The 18,451-nt window shown below is 46.4% G+C and overlaps 1 protein-coding gene across 1 annotated transcript in view; it reads left to right on the forward strand.

Annotated features, from left to right (window-relative positions):
• FBXO45 (F-box protein 45) overlaps positions 1–8,805 on the forward strand; it is a 90,751-nt gene extending 81,946 nt beyond the window's left edge. Inside the window, exon 3 of the mRNA XM_069618067.1 lies at positions 6,755–8,805. Coding sequence (XP_069474168.1) covers positions 6,755–6,940 — 186 coding nt within the window. The 3' untranslated portion in view covers positions 6,941–8,805. The remainder of the gene's footprint in view (positions 1–6,754) is intronic.
• The last annotated feature ends 9,646 nt before the right edge of the window (positions 8,806–18,451 follow it).

Here is an 18,451-nt window from a genome sequence, read left to right on the forward strand (position 1 = left end):
GGATAGTCCTCCCGTACACCCTAATATTGTTTGCCGTTCCACCCTGAACCTGACTGGCTGTTGGTGTCTCTATTGGCTGCATTCCCTGACCGTCCACACCCCTCGGGGGTTGGAGGGCAGTCCAGGAACGGATCCCAGCTACTACTGACCCTTGCCCCCACCAAGACGGTCCTACCACCTGAGGGCCTGTTGGTGGTGCCCCCACATGTGCAAACTGCCACACTCCTACCACATGACCTTCCCCCAGACGCAAGCACTGTCTGCCCCATCCGGAGGCCCACCTCTCTTGATGCCAGGGTTTCCCCTTGTAGGTGCACAGCCTCAGCATTGCTACCCAACTGGTTAAATGCATTAATATTATTACATAACATTCACCCATTACTCCCATTTCCCCATGCTTGCATACACTGCATGACCTACCTTTTTACCATCTCCAAGGTGGCGGGGCCCTCTGCTGCTACTGCCGTGTTGGCTGCAGGAGCGTTGAGAGTGCCGCCGCGATTCCTTGGAGCCTCAGCAGGTACAGACGCTGTTGTGGCTACAACCTCCTGCGCCCTCCCCTTTCCTTTAGGGGCCGCGTTTTGTGTCTTCTAGCAGCATCCGCCTGTTGCTTGCTGGCCTAGGCTTTCTCTGTCATGACCCTCTTCCTCTTGGAGACTGGCTACTCCTTCCTCAATATGCTCTTCTTCACCTTCTTCCAGGGAATGTACTTCCACCCAAGCCTCCTCATTGGATGTGTATGCGAACAGTGGGGTGATTCAGTCCTTTGGTTGGCTGCGCCCAGCAACCTCTGCCTCCATTTGGCTTGTTACCAGCTCCATCCAGTTTGTGCCATGCTTGTCGGCTGCCATCCGAGCAAGGCCTCCAGGTCCTCCTGCGGGCAAGTAAACCCCTTGCTGCCCTGGCCTTGTGCCTCCATCTTCTTAGCTCACAAGACAATAAAAAATGTAGTAAGTGTCCCCCTGGAGCGCTTCACCCTGGTGAGCCCGCTTTGCGCAGCTCACAGAAGTCACTGGGGCTCCTTGGAAGACTTGTGCTGTGCCCCCAGATGAGCCTGCTTTGCTCAGCTCACCCTACTTGCAGGGGCTCCCTTTGAATACTCGTGCTGTTCCCCCGGTAAGCCCGCTTTGCGCAGCTCACACTTGCAGCAAGGTCCCTTTTGAAAACTCGTACCGATCACCTAGGTGAGCCCGCTTTACGAAGCTCCCTTAACCTGTCCTTCTGGCCTCTGCACCCGGGGCCCGCTCTGGGCGGCACCCGGTATTGTAGGTGTAATAAAGCAGCCCTTGTATTTATGCGAACGGCACGTTTGCCTTAGCGAGCCCGCTTGGTGCAGCCTGTAGCCTGACCCAGCTACTTTGCTCTTGATGTAGCTAGTGCAAAGTGTTCACCGCTGCAGCCCGGGTTTTGAAAGGCGGCCTGAGGCACTTGATTTTACTCGAAGATTCCCCACAGTGCTCAAAGCTTGCAGCCTGGCCCCTCCTCCTGTGACCCCGGATGCCTGCACTGCTGCTCTCCTCGGCCTGCACAGCTGATCCTGGCTTTGCCGCTCGCTCCCCTCTGCTCACTGTACGCCGCTGATCCTGCTCCCGTTCCAGCGTCGCGTCAGTTTCTGTCGTTCTCCTCACCGGCACCAGCAATGCCGCCTCGAGCTCCTCGCTGCATGCCTGCAGTCTCTCGCCGCTCCTGATTCTCCACTCCGGCACCGCTCTTCAACCTCCTCGCAGCCCGTACACAAATCCGCAGCACCTCCAGCGACCGTCCACCTCGCGACTCCGAACGACCGCAACCAACAAAATCCTCAAACGAAATCCTTTTCTCCAGCGGCGGGCGCCCTGCTGCTGAAAAATGCAAGTCCTTCCCAGCAGGAAAGCCGCTTATACGGGGCTTGCCCCACCCCTTCGTTTTTTTGCACTTTGCAGGCTTTCCGAGCGTTTTGGCGCTCTTTGGGCTAATACCTTCCCCCCCCTACCCAGAGGGGGGAGGGAAGAGGAGTGAGGCCCCTTCCCCAATTATTGGGGTGCCTCCTCCATTTTGGCAGCTCTTTTCCATAGTCCAAAAACGCCTTACACAGCACTGCTTTGCGCCTCTAAGTGCAGTCTACTGCTGCACTCGGCTGTGTCACCTGGAGTGAGCCAGTTACTTCACTCGAACCTGCACCTTCTGCAGGAGGCTGTTTCCCAAGTCATAATAGTGCCACTTAACTTATCAACTGCCAGTTTGTTCCTTTTTTCATCGGTTAAGCAACCAGCTTGATTAGCCAACCCACTTCTTGCAGTGGCAAGATGTCATGTCCACACGGAGTATTTGTACTTCATCCCTGTCAATGGCTGAGCCTGGCTTTTCCAAGAAACTAGGCCACTGTCACTCTGAGCCTATGGCAACCAGTGAAATGCAAATTTTTCATAAGAAGCTGTTTTCCTCATGTATGTGGTTTCACTCACTGCAGTCGTGAGCTGAAATTGCTTTGATCCAATGTATTGTGTGCCGTTTCAAGTTTGCACAACTTGATCCTTCAAACTGGTCCTCCATTTTTGCTGAATGTTCTTGCAGATTTAATAAGAATCGGTACATTTATGTTCATCACTATATCACTTTGATGTTCTGAGGAATTAGGTTTGTTTAGTTTTTTTTTTTTTTTTTTTTTTTTTCTGGATGGCACGAATGCATTATTAAAATGGTATAAGAGCAAACCGCTCCTCTGAAATGCTTCCACAGCCGCCTCTATAGCATCTGTTATCCACCGGGGCATTGTAAGTGTTTGTTTTTTTGATCGGGTTTCCTGGATGCCATTGCCACTACAGGTCCCCGGCTTTTGACTTTTTTTTTTTATTTATTTTTTAATAATGCATAATCTGCAAATCCATTAGTTTTGGGGAAGCTGAAGATAATAGTATGAAGGTCCACAGTGAATGTGAACCTGAAGTTACTAGGGTTAATTTCAATTTTGTTTTAAATGTAATGCTCTATCAATGACGCCCTCTTAGGTTCCCTTACAACCTTTGCAAAACAAAACCATACATTGCCGTATGGTAGCCCTCGGATGCACTCATAGTTAATCCCTGGTATATTACAGTGGTCTGTAATTGAGGGTACAGTGTATAAAACTCTACCCGGGACACAGACTCCAACCTAATTTAAATCGAAAAAGGTCTTCCCAGTTTTAATAATGAAAGAGGCAACTCTGTACTGTGATTTTGGTGATTCAGTTGGAGTCCAGCAATACATAAATCTCATAAGTAAACCTAGCTCATACAGAATATATTAACACACACATCCAATTGCGGGAAATATGAAGCCAAATTGTATCACTTCATTATAATGCAAACATAAGTAAATTCAAATGCATTGTATATACAAAAACGAAAAAGGCATACATGACTTGGTAGTACTAGTCAATTCAATCTCAAACATGTACGAGTTATCACTATATACAGTGTTCAAGAAATTCACAACAGATCCTGATCAAATCAGCATATGGTAAACAGTGTTTCAACAAAGTCCAAAATTGCTCCTTAGTAGTTGGTGCATTGCCTACGCGTTTCGGATTCTAACAATCCATCCTCAGCGCGGAGAAAGCTATCTGTTCAATTTGACGCATAACGTTCATTCTGCGTATACCTGAGAAATTATAAGGAAGATTCATATCAAAAAAGGGAAATTTAAATCGGGACAGATAAAGTGAAACTTAATATTAGTAGTACACCAACCTTAAATCCCATGTCCTATACTCAAGGGTCGGGTCAGAACCTGTTGGAAAGAAGAAAGGCACTCATAATGACTACAGCTCAATACTGGTAACTTCAACAAATACCCAAAACTGAAGGGTGCGAGTAATACATAGCGCTCTGCGTTGATGCTCACCCGGCTGAAGAGGAAAAACCCCACTACAGCTGGGCGCAAGAAATCGGGCTTGATTCCAATAGCTAAGAAGTCAAAAGAGAAACTGGTGGTAACCCAAACCGGTATGGCAGTGGGTACCATTAATGATATCAAATCCACAGGTTGAAAATGTTTTACGTCTACCCAAGGGGGCACCGCCAAGCGTGGCATGTTACAGTCCTATCGAGTAGTCCACTTCAGGGATTATTTAAAGACCGATCAAACTGCCAAAGAGTTTTTTATAACGTTTTACATTCAACACTTAGTTACAAGTGGAAGACCTATCAATATACGGGCTACAGTGACATAAACGTTATATAACGTCTGGTAAAAGTAAAAACGCTGCCCAAACGCCTATCGATAGGTAAGCTGCAGTGACTAGAACGTTAAGGAATGTCTGGCGTGAATATTCACGCCGCCCAGACTACGAATATGCTCGCTAACTGTGTCAATCGGTATAATATATCATGGCCAGAAACGGCGGAAAAACATACCCTTTTCACGATAGTAGGATCTAAGCAGGTTTAACTTACCCCTGCCAAAGACGAGGAAAGACACCACTGACGCGTATGCGCGCTGCCGAGTGTCTGACAACTCTAACGGTTGTCATGACTACCATGCGCAGGCGCGCCTGTAATCTGGTCCGGCGAGCCGCCATCATGGTATGGGCATATGGTTTCTACAACGTGAGTCACGATAGACTCACACGTGCCAAAGGGATATCCACAGACTGTGGGTATCTAAAGGGACATGGCAAGTCCACTATGTATCCCCTAAGGGCACGTTCAATAGATCCTTGCGGCAAGCCTGGGGGAAGTGCAGAAAAAGATTCTGCTCCGGCCCCCGTGTCAGCCATAATAAATCTCACTTGGGGAGGCGGGCTGCATGCAGTAGGCGAAATACCTGCAGTAGGCAACAACAGCTGATATAGTAGGGAAGGTAACAAAATAACCATAAGGAAGTAAAAATAAATATAGACCTGCAGCACGCTAAGGCGCACGTACAAGATAAGCGCGGAACCGAAAATGACTCCTACAGACCAACCTGCTCGTAGTCCCAATCCGTGTATCATACCAACAGACCTCTTTAATCATTACTTTGACATCAAGCACCACCCTTACAATCTTTGCCCCCTTGATAGTAGATCACCCTGGCACAAACCCGTATGGGCATTCATTTTGGGAAATGGTGGGAAGGCTGCACACTGGAACTACTCACATTTGTCCTTTACCAAAACCTCTTAATTTCAAACTCCTCTGCTGACCCTTACCAACTACCCAACATACTTTGATAATGTTATTGGGGGAAATACATGCTCATGAGCTATAACTGATACATGATGTTCTTTTGTTTTTAAATCGTAGCAAGCCGATCTTGTACACTCTTGAAATCACCCCCAGCTCCTTCTTATACATTACACCCTGTGAACACTCCTTGCCACCTCTCCTGTCATACTTCTCTATTTTCTCTATTCCACAAACGGTTTGTGCACGTTCTCGGGCACTTTGCACAGTGAGGACTTCCGTGTGTGTGTGTGTGTGTGTGTGTGTGTGTGTGTGTGTGTGTGTGTGTGTGTGTGTATATATATGTATATATATATATATATATATATATATATATATATGCATTTTTTTTTCACACTCCTCTCTTACTAACTGCCTCCTACCGTTAGGTTTGCCACTACTGTGGGTCTGGCTTTGTAGAAGCTGCCCTTGTCCACTTGAACTCCTTCCTTATTTGCATGCAACACGTTTCCCCTCCCCACTTGGCTCGAACCCTGCCCCCTCTCCTCGCCATCCATCCCTCTGCTTTCCAGCCAAACACTGCCTTGACATCACTGTGAACAGCTTGCACATTCTCGTCCTTTACCTTTCTACCGCTAGCAAAGGTGCCCAGCTCATCTTCAAACAAGCCTCCAAGAACGACTAACTCAAATTCCAAAAAAAGACAGCGGTGCCGCAGGAAGAACAGCCTGCTATGGACTAAATCTTTTTCTTTAGAGTAAACATATGTTTGTTTTCTTCAATTTCTATTTACCCCACGTTCCCTTTGTTCTGCTTGCCACCCCGTTAATCCTTGTTTATTGCCCCCATCCATGTTTATATGTTGTTCTACAGGTCTTATGTGCTGCAATTCTTTTCATAATGTAAAAGCAATGTAAATTAGTTGTACCTACTCTTTGCTGGTTCTACAGTTACTATTTCTGGTAAGCAGGTCCACCACAATGTGTCATTCTTGTTCCATCGTTTGGCTCCTATTGGGGATAACCCTGCTTTCCAAGGGGATATTTCTTTTTACGTTTTCATGAGGCTTTTCAGCTTAAGATGCTCGAGTGGTTTTCTGCAGGATGGTTTTTCTGCTTCCATGATACAGGCTTCGAAATTGAGGGGAGCTGGGAGCTATTTAGCTCCTACTTTTAGCATAGTAGAGCATGGTTAGCTTGAAACCAACAGCTACTTTGGATCCTAGGGCCCACTGGTGCCCTAGAAACATTAAATGTGGCATTAACTTTGAGTGTTCGTGAATGTTAAAGAAGAATTGGAACACATCCGATATACATTTAAACGCAATGTTTGATACAAAACGTGAAAGGGGCATCTCTGGTAGCTCAATTTCTAACTCTGGTGATATATTATCTACAATGATAGGGTTGCTCTCATCAGAGCTCTTTGAACGGTATTAACTAACTCTTCTGTTAGAAGCTGTTTCTCAATGTTTACCCTGAGAGACACTTGAAAATGTATTGTAAATTGCCTGATGTGCTTTATTTATGGCTGACTATGTCTCTTGCATGCCAGTGTCCCGTTTAATTGTTGCTTTTCTGCCATTTTGAAACTATATTATCTGGTTCTCACCCCCTTTCTTTCTCCAGATAGGTGAAAGAATAAGGGTCATCCTGGACATGGACGATAAGACTTTAGCCTTCGAGCGTGGCTATGAGTTCCTCGGTGTGGCCTTTCGTGGACTGCCGAAGGCCTGTCTTTACCCGGCAGTATCCGCTGTGTATGGCAACACAGAGGTGACATTGGTCTACCTAGGAAAACCCTTGGATGGATAATTGTACCATCATTGAACCGCTTTCAGGCCGCAGATCTTCCAGCTGGAAAGAACTTCATATGAGGGTGTGTGGAATGCATGTGGCTCACCTAGGCCAAGCAGGTCACCCAGAGGCATGCGGTGGAAATGCGAGAGGCAGCCATCTTAGGTGTGCATATAAAGTGTCTCCCTGCCTCGAGTGGATTGTCCATCCTGCTCGGTGATGGCAGCGGTCGTTGGACTGGCCCGTAGAATCGTGCATGGTGTAAAGGGGTTTACATTTGGGTTGATTTAATCACTGCGCCATTTTAAGTGCTGGAGTTGAAAGGTATTCTTCCACCCACGAAAACGCACGGGTTCATCCAAAGATGCAGAGTAGTGCAGGTTTCATGCGCTCAGTGAGTTTTGTAGGGCAGGATGTGAGCGTTATTTAATGTTTTAAAACCTTGCCGAATGTGGTCCATCGACACATATCCGGGCAGTGGGTTGTCGGTGTGCAGTTATTTTTATGTGTATTTTAAAACCGTGTATATCCTGTACCTTTTTAAGTGTTAAATATGTTTCTATGCTGGCACAGATTACTAAAACACTACAAAAAATCGAAATGTTTCATATGCAGTCTTTCATATTGAATTGTGCAGAGATGTGGCCTTTTGTATGTGCCCCCTGACTTAACCCCCGCCTCCTCCAACCACCTCTTTCAGGTACTGGTGTTCTCAGATGAAGATGGCTGGTCCCTGCAATCTCGTTCTCTTTGGGCACACTTGGCACTAAGATGCTTGTTACTTGTACGAGGGTTGTTTTTTGCTTAATTGTAAGTCGACGGTTCCTGTCCATGGGTACTATGAAATATTTGGAAGCAAATGAGCTTCATCAAATCCAGCATTTTGCTCCCAAGCATTTTACCAGCTCTTGGAGCCAGACGATGTAGTATTGCAGGACCTGCATAGCCACTGTCTCTCATTTCCAGCGCAACATATTAGTGAGGGGCTGTAATTAAGCCATTATTCAGCCCTTTTTTGTAGTTGTTGTGCCATTAGGTGACGCTTGCGACACCTAGCGGCTGAAACCGTGTCATTAGAATACAGATGGGGGAGACCTGGCATATGAGCAGGGACACACCGCTTGTAGTTGGTTATTTTCCCACCCACTGACTGCCCGTGGGCATGCTAATCCCTATGATCGTTCCCACCCAGTTCCTGCCCCAAACACCATCTCATGGGAGTCTTTCAGCTCACTTTAATCCAGGCTTGCTATCGAACTTTGCTCTCGAAGTGCCTGCTTTGGAAACAAACACTTGCAAGTCTTCTGAGACTTAATGACTATGCTGGAGATCCGCTACTGGTGTGATAAACATGTTTTAGCCAGGTCTTCCTTCAGCTACTTGATTTATAAGCGGTGTGCATGTCCCATACCTTTTAAAAGAAGCATTGGTAAAGCCCACAGTGTTGGTTTATGTGTAGGTTTTAGGCATTTGCCAGGCACTGCTGTTAGATGCCTTCTGCACCTGCTACCATCAATGGCCAGTTAATAACACTACGACGTTGCCCGACGAGTGCCTTTGCCATACCCACACAAAAGCTCCAACTGTTGGCATTGCCGATACTTTTTTTTTTTTAACCCCGCTGAACAGTCGTGTACACTAATCTAATCTGTACTTTTTAGAATTAACATGGTCTTTCTTCTGTTTATTTTTTTTTTTTTATAGAATTGGCTTAAGTCTGTGAAGTGGTATTACTGCAGCTGCTTAAATGCAGACTCAAAATGTAAACAAGGGTCCCTTCCAATGTGCACAAATGGAATGTCCTAGATATGTACTTGGTGAGCAGGAATGGATTACACTGATTTAACTGTATGTAAAAAAAAAAATAAAGGTGCATACCTGTGTTTTTTTTCGAGGACTAATGAAAGCTTTGCCACAGAAGTGGAGCTTCTGTACTCCATCTTAATCGGGACCACTCAGCCGTAAAATCCTTCACCTGAGGCACTTGCAAACCTGGACACACTAAAGCTAGCTACACTTGCAAAGCAACGAAGTTTGGGATAACCCATCCTGATCAATACGCTATATAGAGTCTGTTATATCCCAAAAGGTGTCAAATGAAACTTTGATGGGCCCTGGAACACTGCCTTAGTGTGCCAAATTTGCTGAATATAAACATGAAAACAATGCGCTCACTCAATTTTTAGTGTTCAAAGCATAAAACTAAAAAGCCTGGAACGCATTTGTTTTGCAAGAACTGCGCTTTTTATTAGTCACAACATGTAACTCCTAAAGGTAATATGCACACGTGAAATTCGTATACGATTTGTACGAACAGTGAGCTGACACGTGTTTTGAGAACCTTTCTCTTCTTCAGGGCTCTCAAAGTGCATAGACAACTTATTGCTCAACAAGCAACAATATTGGAATGTGTTGTTAGTACTAGGTGCAATCTGTACAAATTGATACTACTCTTATTGATGAACAGTTCATCTAGTGTTTATCACACATCATATGATTGTCTTGTAGTTGAACTAAATGAGCATTGTTAATGTAACAAAACCTCAAGGTGTCCAGATTAAAGTCATCATTTCAAAAGGTGGTCTTCAGCTGGAGTGATTAAGCCTGTACCTGAATTTTTAAGATTCCCAAGACTTGGTAACGATGAGAAGTTGTTAGCATCCATGTTTGGCTATCTGCCCAGTGGCATTTAGAAGGAAAATCTAAATATAGAACCCGAGTTATCCAATAGTGTTAGAGATTAATTATGGTCTGACTGGTGTCCCATTAATTCAGCCACAGGAGTAATCCCTCCAGGATAAAATCACCTTTGAAAGTGAAGACTTTAATCTGGAAACCTTGAGGTTTTGTTAGATTAACAATGCTCATTTGGTTCAGCTACAAGACAGACAGTTAACAAAGCAGTTATTCTGCCAATTGGCATAGCAAAGATCTAGAACCTGGTGGCGGGATGAATTCTGTCCAACATAGTCACACGTTTCAGTAGTACATTGGAGATTTATTTGGTTATTTTCTGTAGCATGATCTGGTGTTTGTTCTGAGTGGGTAGTTGCATGTTCCAAAAGACATATATTTAAATGAGCCCTCCCCTTGTTATTCTCAAAGCCAGTGTTGGGCTAGCCTAGACTAAGATGGATTCCCCCTCATAGATGAGGTTTGGTTAATTTAGTTTTACATTTATAGCGGCGAACAAAACCCTGAGGCATCTAGGCGCTAGTTACTGTAAAAGTGCAAATAGCACAGTCCGTAAGGTGTGGGACCATGCATACCATGCATATAAATTGCATCATAAGGGCAGATTGTGAGAGCACAATCTGGTGATGCCTCACCTCATGGTACGGGGTGAGGGGGGAAATTGGTGGAGGGATTGGAAACATCTGGTGTGCTAATTGACATGAAAACCAACATTTGTGAGGATATACAAACTGGTCATGCCTTGCCTCATGATATCAATGACAGGTGTGGAGATGAGCATGAATAATTACAAAGTAAAATTGTAGTAAGTTGCACAGATTCAGAATCGTTGCGTGGCAAGGTTATGAGTTGTGCCTTACAGAGAGGGGTTACAAGATGAGGGATAACAGTAATAAAAGTCCACAGGCTAAGTATGTAGGGGAAGGAGTGATGTGAGCAGGATTGGTGCAGAGACGCACAGCTCTGGAAGAGGTTTGGATAACCATGATGTAGAAAAAGGCTTCCGGTGGGCTGGGCGAGGCAGCGCCCATGGCTGGACAGGGTCCGACAAATGCCTTAGGGCCAGGCCTTTTGTGAATGGCCGTTTCTGTATGCCGGCACAAGGACACTGCCTCGGGCATATTGGCCAATCGGAAGGCCCAATGGTGGAGTCCTGGCAAGAGTCATATGAGAAGGCTAGCGGAGCCTGATGCTTCGTGATGGCGGCAGCCATCATTAAGTAGAAGGAGTTGGCCGTTCTGTCGTGGTGTATCCCAGCACCTTGGTGTTGTAGAGGGCATATCGCTCCATCGGGGGTCGTTTTGGGAGCAGCTACAGTGTTTGGCTCGCTCCCGGCATAATATCGGGGCGACACAGGATCCTACAAATTCCTGGTTAACATGGAGAGACTGCATATAAAAGCTTCCTCTGCATGGGGGATCGATCTTCTTTTTTCCTTTAGTACCTTTTTAATGAGGTTTGAAATCCTACTGTCTCCTAAAGGTCATTCAGTCCTCCATTGGTGGTAAACCTACAGTTGTGCTTCTGACGTTGAAGTAGAGCACATGTTCTCCTTGCTTGTAAGTAAGGTACAAGTACCAAAGTAATATGTTATTAATGTGAATATTCTTCAAGCTTTGGGATAAATAATTCAAGAAGACTTTTAATAGATAACACCTCCCGTCTTCCCCCCCCCCCCCTTTTCCCGCCACCTGTTTCTAATCCAAATGTGGGGCTGGGGTGTGGGAATGGGGCCTGAACCAAACCAAGACGTTTCTGGAGTGGGAAGCAGGAGTGATGGGATTCACCCAGCAAGAACATATAAAAAATAATGGGTTAAAATGGTGCATTTTACAGCACCATGGAGTAAAAATCTACAGTTTGTAACTGCTATTGTGGGTAACTCATGAAAAAAAATCCAATATTCAAGTCACGAACAGTGCACAGGAGCATTTTCATGATGCCTTTTCCCATAATAAATATACATGCCAGTATTGCAAATAAAATTATATTTCATCTTCGGTTTCACCTTCCTCTATCTTTTCTTCCAGCTCAGTTACCCATTTCATTTGTGGCTCGTAATTTGGGTTTTTATTTGACTCAGATCTCTATTTTGTCCGTCCAATCTCGTTATCTGCTCGTTCCTTTCGATTCCATCTAGATAACATTCGCAAAGCTCGTTCTTTTAAGACTTTTAATGCCACAATCATTGGTGCCTGTCCTAATCTTTTCACGCTTTTTAAAAATTGTTCTGCACTCTTTGGACTTCGTTTCTCACTTGGCTCCATCAGTTTTTAATGCTTCTATACTTTGTCTGCTTGCTCCTTGTGACTTTATTTCGGTTTCTCTTGCTAAACTTGGATGGCTATCTTTTCATCACTCTTTTTATGCCTAGTTTTTAAAGCTCTTCGTGGTCTTGCTCCTCCTTGTCTCTCTTTGCTTGTCTTTTTATCTTCCTTCTCGTTCACTTTGTTGGGTGTCTATAGTTCCATGTCCCCCTTGTGCTCAATCTTGTTTCTGTTAACACCTTTAAATTGGAATTTGTTGCCATTTTCTCTTCATTCTATCTCTGTTTATTCATCATTTCGGGTTGCTCTAAGATCTCTTCTTCTGTTATCCGATTAACAAAGTTATTTGCAATTGTTGTACTACTTTTTGTTTTAAGCATTCTTTGTACTGTTTTTATTCCTATGTTCAGTGCTTTGGCATAAAGCGCAATATGAAATACAAATGCAAGTCGATGCAGGCTGTGCCCCTACGTTTCCATACTGGCTGCACCAATATCTGCCCACATTCTCTTATCAGAACATACACCTGTTTGCTTTGTGCATACCGCCAGTAAGCATATCGGAAAGAAACCTGTCCGGGCTAACTCTGCCAATCATTGCCAGTATCACCATGTAAGAACATACTCTCCGGGCAAGATTTTTGTGTCCTTACTTCTGGTAGAACTTATTAAGTGGGTAGCAACTAGTGATTATTTTAACTTGTTTAAAAAAAACAAAGGGTGGTTGAAGCGGCAATGCCGCTGTTTTTGGCAGTTAGACTTCCAATTAGCGTTTGACAGTATTGATAGATTCCTGTTCTGGTGAAAGTTGAGAACCTGGGGCTGTCTGTACGACCTATTAAACATTATAAAATAACGTGTTACTTTGCTTCACGTGCGACTAAATCAGCAGAGGTAAACTTTCCAAACTGATTTTGACATTTCGAGGTTTAAAGGCGGCGTCTACTTTGGCCCCTGCTTTATTTAATCTATATATTTCTGACTTCTAAATCTCTTTAGAGGATGTTCCGTCTTTTCTGCCCTGGATAAATGGCTGCCCTATCCAATGGCTCCTATACGAGGACTATTAGTCCTTCTGGACCGTATGCCTATAGGGCGGCAGAGACAACACTGCGCCTCAGGAACATGCTGGCAATAATTATTTGAAGATTAACATAGCCAAATCTAACCCCTTGATTTTATACCGTGGTAAAGTGAACAAGAATGTGAATTTTAAATGGTACATGTATAACCTAGCACTTGCTAAAGTCAATGACTATCGCTATCTGGGATTCTGTATGAATGATTGTAAGAAGGATCTGCCAAATATTCGTATGGTGAGGCAGAACGCAGAGGCCCTGGCTGCACAACGATTAGTGGTGTAGTGCAGGTTTGGGTGGTATTCTGCATGCCCCATGTATATTTACAAGCAGAATGTGTGCCGACTTTGGTGTATGGGGCGTAAATTGGGCTCTATTCACCAAACCTCCACTGGGACATTTTGGAAGGCATCTTCTGGAAAAATTCCACAGGGCATCCCGATAGCATGAATACGCTTTCAGTTGGGCTTGCTATCTCTACATGTCGTGGTGCTGTATCAGGGGTCCGATAAACACCAAAGTAAACCAAAAACGAGTGTACAAACGTAGCGGTTCAAACAGCATTGTGAACGAACGAAACTGATTGAAGAGAGCTGTCCATGCTTCCCACAGTGTGCAAACTTTTTATACACAAACTACATTCATTTGCATGAATGCACTTGAAACATTTTTTGATCCCCCTATTTCCATGGAATGATTGTAATTGGTTCCTGCCATCCTGGCCCCGTTGTCCCACACCCCCCATCATGACGTCACAAACCTTCCCACACCACCCCACAAGGCATTACGTGATTGTGCTGACCACTGGAACTTTATACATATTGGTCAGCTCCCATCGAATACACAAGACAACCTGAGTTTGGTGAAGGGGAGACATTCACGCAGCATTCGACCAAAGAGGTGCCCCGCTGACATTAGCGATGACCGAAAAATACTGTTGCACCCTAGGGACACCGACACTCTCCTGCCAATTGGTTGCTCATCGCTCACCCCACAGCCCTCTTCCTGTGGCCTTCTGCCAAGGGGCGATTTTGAAACTGTTTACCCCACCGGTTGGATTTTATTTAACTGCATTTAATTCTAATTCGGGACGAGCACCCAGATGCCTATTTCGCTGGCCTCAAAAGTACCTCCTGGTCCCATTCCCCTGCGGCTACATTTGGGAACTGCCAACTTGCAACATTCCTCCAGAACACAGCGGTAGCTGAATGCTCGAGAAATTCATGGTTACCCAGGACATGAGGCTTGTGGCTGCAAAAAAGACAAACGTCTTACCTGCGGCCTATACTCTAAAAGGGATGTTATGATGTTCACACTGTGCAACCCATTACTCCTGCCCCTTAACCCTATCCTCGTGCCCCCCTCGGTACCCCCAATCCCCACTGACACTTCTGGCTGCACCTGCACACAAGTTGCACAGTGCAGCTGTCAATGATGTCTTCACCCCCAGGAGTGACCACTGCCCCCCCCCCCCACTCATCAGTCACTTCATTGATAGGTGTGCCCCTTAGTAGCGTTGAATTTGCACCTTTACCACTGTGCAGTGGATGAAATTAACTCTTTAAGGAACGGTTTCCTGGCACAGACAAACTCGCTATTTATTTTGCTGAAGGGGGCTGACCGCCAGTTTGGATCATTTAGTAACTCTTTTGGAGAAGGAATGTGTACAAAGAAGCAGACTTTTCGAATTAATGGCTACATGACATTTGGACACCCCACCCTTTTCTCCCGGATTACACCAAAAGTTAAAAGGGAAACCAAATGAGAGGCAACGATGAAAGCAGGTAGCATTCCAGAGTTTTCCACATTTTTGCTGCATCATTACTTTTCCGGATGGTTTTTGTGAGATGGTGCATGCCAATGAAGCCATAAACCATGTTCACTGGGAACGGAAAACAATGTTTCTCAACAAGTCCCGACATGTTTCAAGGGCCTAGGATGCACGGTTTCTGCACGGTTGCACCGCAGTGAACTGCACCACGCCAGGGTTAGGCGAGAGGTGGGGAGAGAGCACAGAAGGTCCCAGTATGCATCAGCACACCAACTCTCACCTTCGCCAACGTTTGCTCCTGGTGTATGTCATACAGCCACATGCGCCCATTCTCTGTGCAGTTTACTTCAGGGTGCAAAGCACATCAAACGATAGTGAATCGGAGCAGCAACCTATAGGATCAGTATTATGCCCATCTACAGAACCCGTTAGGATAATGGGTACTTCGGCTAGTTTTCGATTTACTCCAATATCCTGCTTGGAAACTTTTCAAAGCAGATGGCCCTCTGTCCCTCGACGTTGTCGAACGTTTCATCCTCATTCAGCTCCTCAAAGGTTTTTAACCGCAGGCAAAGAGACTTCGTTAAGTCTATGAACTCTATCTATGAGGAGGAAAGCCCAGTATTTTGGTTTGCCCTAGATTATGGCACTCATGGTGTCCCAGAAGAGCTCTTCTCAGAGCAATCTAAGATTAGGGAACTATTTGGCACTCTTAGGGATTCTAGTGGGCTGGACCCTGCTCCTGAGGTGGAATTTGGTGCACCTGGGGAATCTGGGCACGCTGATGCATCATGCAGATCTGTGATGTCAAAGGTCATAGATTACCTTGGTTAGGGTAGAGCTGCTGTGGAGTTTGAGCAGGATGATGTAACTGACATCCTAGATAAGGGACTGCCAAAGGATCCCATACTCTCATTCCATAGAGCAGTCAAGAATAGATTTCTGGAAATTTGGAGGAAATCCGGCTCCACTCCTGCAGTGAATAAAGATTTCCCCCAAAAATGTAGGCCTTGTTCCGTTGACCAGGAGTTTCTTGACAAACACCCAAGAGCTGGAGAGCTTGGTGGTGCAGGCAGCCACTTCTACTTCCAAGGAGGCGGTGTACACTACAAATCCACCAGATAGAGAAAAGTGGATACCCTGGGAAAGAGCATCTTCTCAGGAGGGAGCATGGCTCTTGAGGCGGTCAACACCACCTCTGCCTTGGCTAAGTTCACTTCTACTCTGTGGGAGGTGGCAGCAATGGCGGAAAAACATGTCCCTGAGGGTGAGGAGAGGGAGTCTGTGAGAGAGAGAGGGCTTCCTGAACATCATACAAGATGGGAAGGATGCAATGTGTCAATCGCTACAATCTGGATTAGACACAGTAGAATGATGGATCCGTTTCAGATCCTGAGCAAGGTCGCGCAGGATCCCCGGTGGGGAGAAGGTGTTGAAAGGGGGGAACCTTTTTGGCGACCATGGGTTGAGATTACGGTAGTTATGGATCCCCACCCTCACAGGTTTGGTGTGGGGGGGGGGTGGGCCTACTGACGATCAGCAGATGCTGGTCTGTCTGACTCCAAACTACACATCAACCTTTTGGAGCTTAGGGCAATCAGAGTAGCGCTTATGGCCTTTATTCCCTCTGTATGGGGAAAGAGCACCCTGATAATGATGTGCAACATGAGGGCCATTGATTACCTCAACAAGAGAGGTGGTGTAGGGTCACTACCACTGTGCACATACAATGCAACTGATTTTTGGGCACTGCAAGAAGGAATCTTTCTCGCGGCCTTTCACCTAGCTGGAGAGTAAAACACGGTGGTGGACCCCCTGAGCAGGCAGAGCGCAGTCTCTCACGATAAGAGTTAGCTCAGGAAGTCCTCCTGGAGATCTTTGCCCTTTTGGGGAACCCGTCAAGTGCATCTGTTTGCGTAAAGTGTCAACAGGAAATGCAACCTGTTCTGCTCTGGGGAATTTCCTCAGAGAGGAGCTCTGGGTGATACGTTTGCAGTGGATTCTGATTTTCCGCTTCTGTACTTGTTTCCACCAGGCCCAGTCATTCCTCATGTTCTCGGAAGGTTGAGAAAGTTTGGGAAGTCTAAGATCCTGGTTGCTCTGGAGTGGGCCAGGAGGACGTGGTGCCCGGAACATCTGGAAATGTCCATCTGTCCTGCAATTCGTCTTCCCTGCCCCCCCCCCCCCCAGGAGAGGATCTGCTCTTGCAAGGAGTGGGGTGGGGAGGTCTGGGGGGAGAATTGCAATCTTCACCCAGAAATCGAGACCTTCATGCCTGGTTTCTGAGAGGTAAAGGTACATAGATTGGGACCTTACTGGAAGTCATGATGGAAGTGTCAGTGACAAAATCTCTGTACCGCTGCTGTTGGAACAAGTTTTGCAGCTGGCGTAGAAATAAAGCACCCCTTCAGTTGTGACCCATCCTCGGTGTTGTCCTTCCTTCTACATCTAACCAATCGAGGGCTACAGGTTTCTACTGCCAAGGGCTATCTCGCTGTGCTGTCCATTCTTAAGCACTTGCCGGAACAGGGTTCTTATTTCAAGGTCTCTATTGTCATTCCATTTATTAAAGGGTTGCCTAATATCTTTCTGCCGGTTCTCTTATTGTGCCAGTCCGGGATCTTAGCCTAGTTTTGAGCTTCCCGATGGGTTCTCCTTTTGAGCCTTTGCATTCCTGTCCTCTCGTGCAGTTATGTAATGCCTCCGTTCCCAAGTACCGCTCGAGCAGAATGTAAAATACTGCCCTAGCAATCTTTGAGGCCACAGGTGGGAGTGTCGTCGTCAGCCTGGTACCGGGAACGCCGGAACGACCCCTGAGTGCTGTAAGGCAAAGGGTTATAATCAAGGAAACACCCAAAAGACAATTGGCAGAGGGAGCAAACAAGATGCAGTGACACCAGCTTACCTAAAAGGGGTGGAGTATAGGTAAGAAACCTATGCAGACAGCAGGGGAACCCACAGCAGGCTGAGATGATGTACTTGGCACTCCTGAAAGCACCTGGTGGAGCAAGACTTGATCCGTGGCAAAACTTGAAGCAATCCGAGGTTTGCAGAAACAGAAGGGTAATCCAAAAGCAAGTCCAGAGTACAAACAGGTGTCCGATGTCCAGAAGATCAGAGAGCACGCCAGAGTCCAAGGGTAATCCGAGAGCAGGTCCAAGTGAAGCGTTCCAAGGTCGAGGCAAGGAGAGTAACAAGAAGCAAAAGGTAACGCCTGGCAGTCCTCCCTAGAAGTAGCTGTGAAGCAAAGTGTCTTGTTTGCCGGCTTCTTTTGAAGCAGCGAGCGGTGTCACGTGACACATCACGTGACGGCTCGCGCATGTTACGTGGAGCGCAACGCGGCCAGCGATTGGGGCTGCCGGTACTTCCTGGTAACCAGGCGTCGCCGGCTGTGCAGGAGGCGCCATGGCAACCGCCAACGCGGAAAAGGGCGAAAAGAGGCGGGTCCGCCCATCATGGTATCCCGCCTGCCGTGCTTCCCCTGCTGATGTGAATGGAGAATACAATGGCGAGAAGCGCCTGATGAGAGAGACAGGTGTGAGGGGGGGAAGTGAGAGATGGGATGTGCGAGAGGGCGTGACAGAGCCCCCCCCCCCCTCTCAAAGGCCCACGACCGCGTGGGCTGGATGGATGTTCCCGGTGAAACCGGGCCACCAGGCGAGGAGCGTGAACATCCCGGGAAGCAATCCAGGAGCGGTCCTCGGGGCCGTAACCCAGCC

This window comes from Ambystoma mexicanum, chromosome 10, assembly GCF_040938575.1.
Source record: "Ambystoma mexicanum isolate Mex_15411 chromosome 10, UKY_AmexF1_1, whole genome shotgun sequence".
NCBI classification, from domain to species: domain Eukaryota; kingdom Metazoa; phylum Chordata; class Amphibia; order Caudata; family Ambystomatidae; genus Ambystoma; species Ambystoma mexicanum.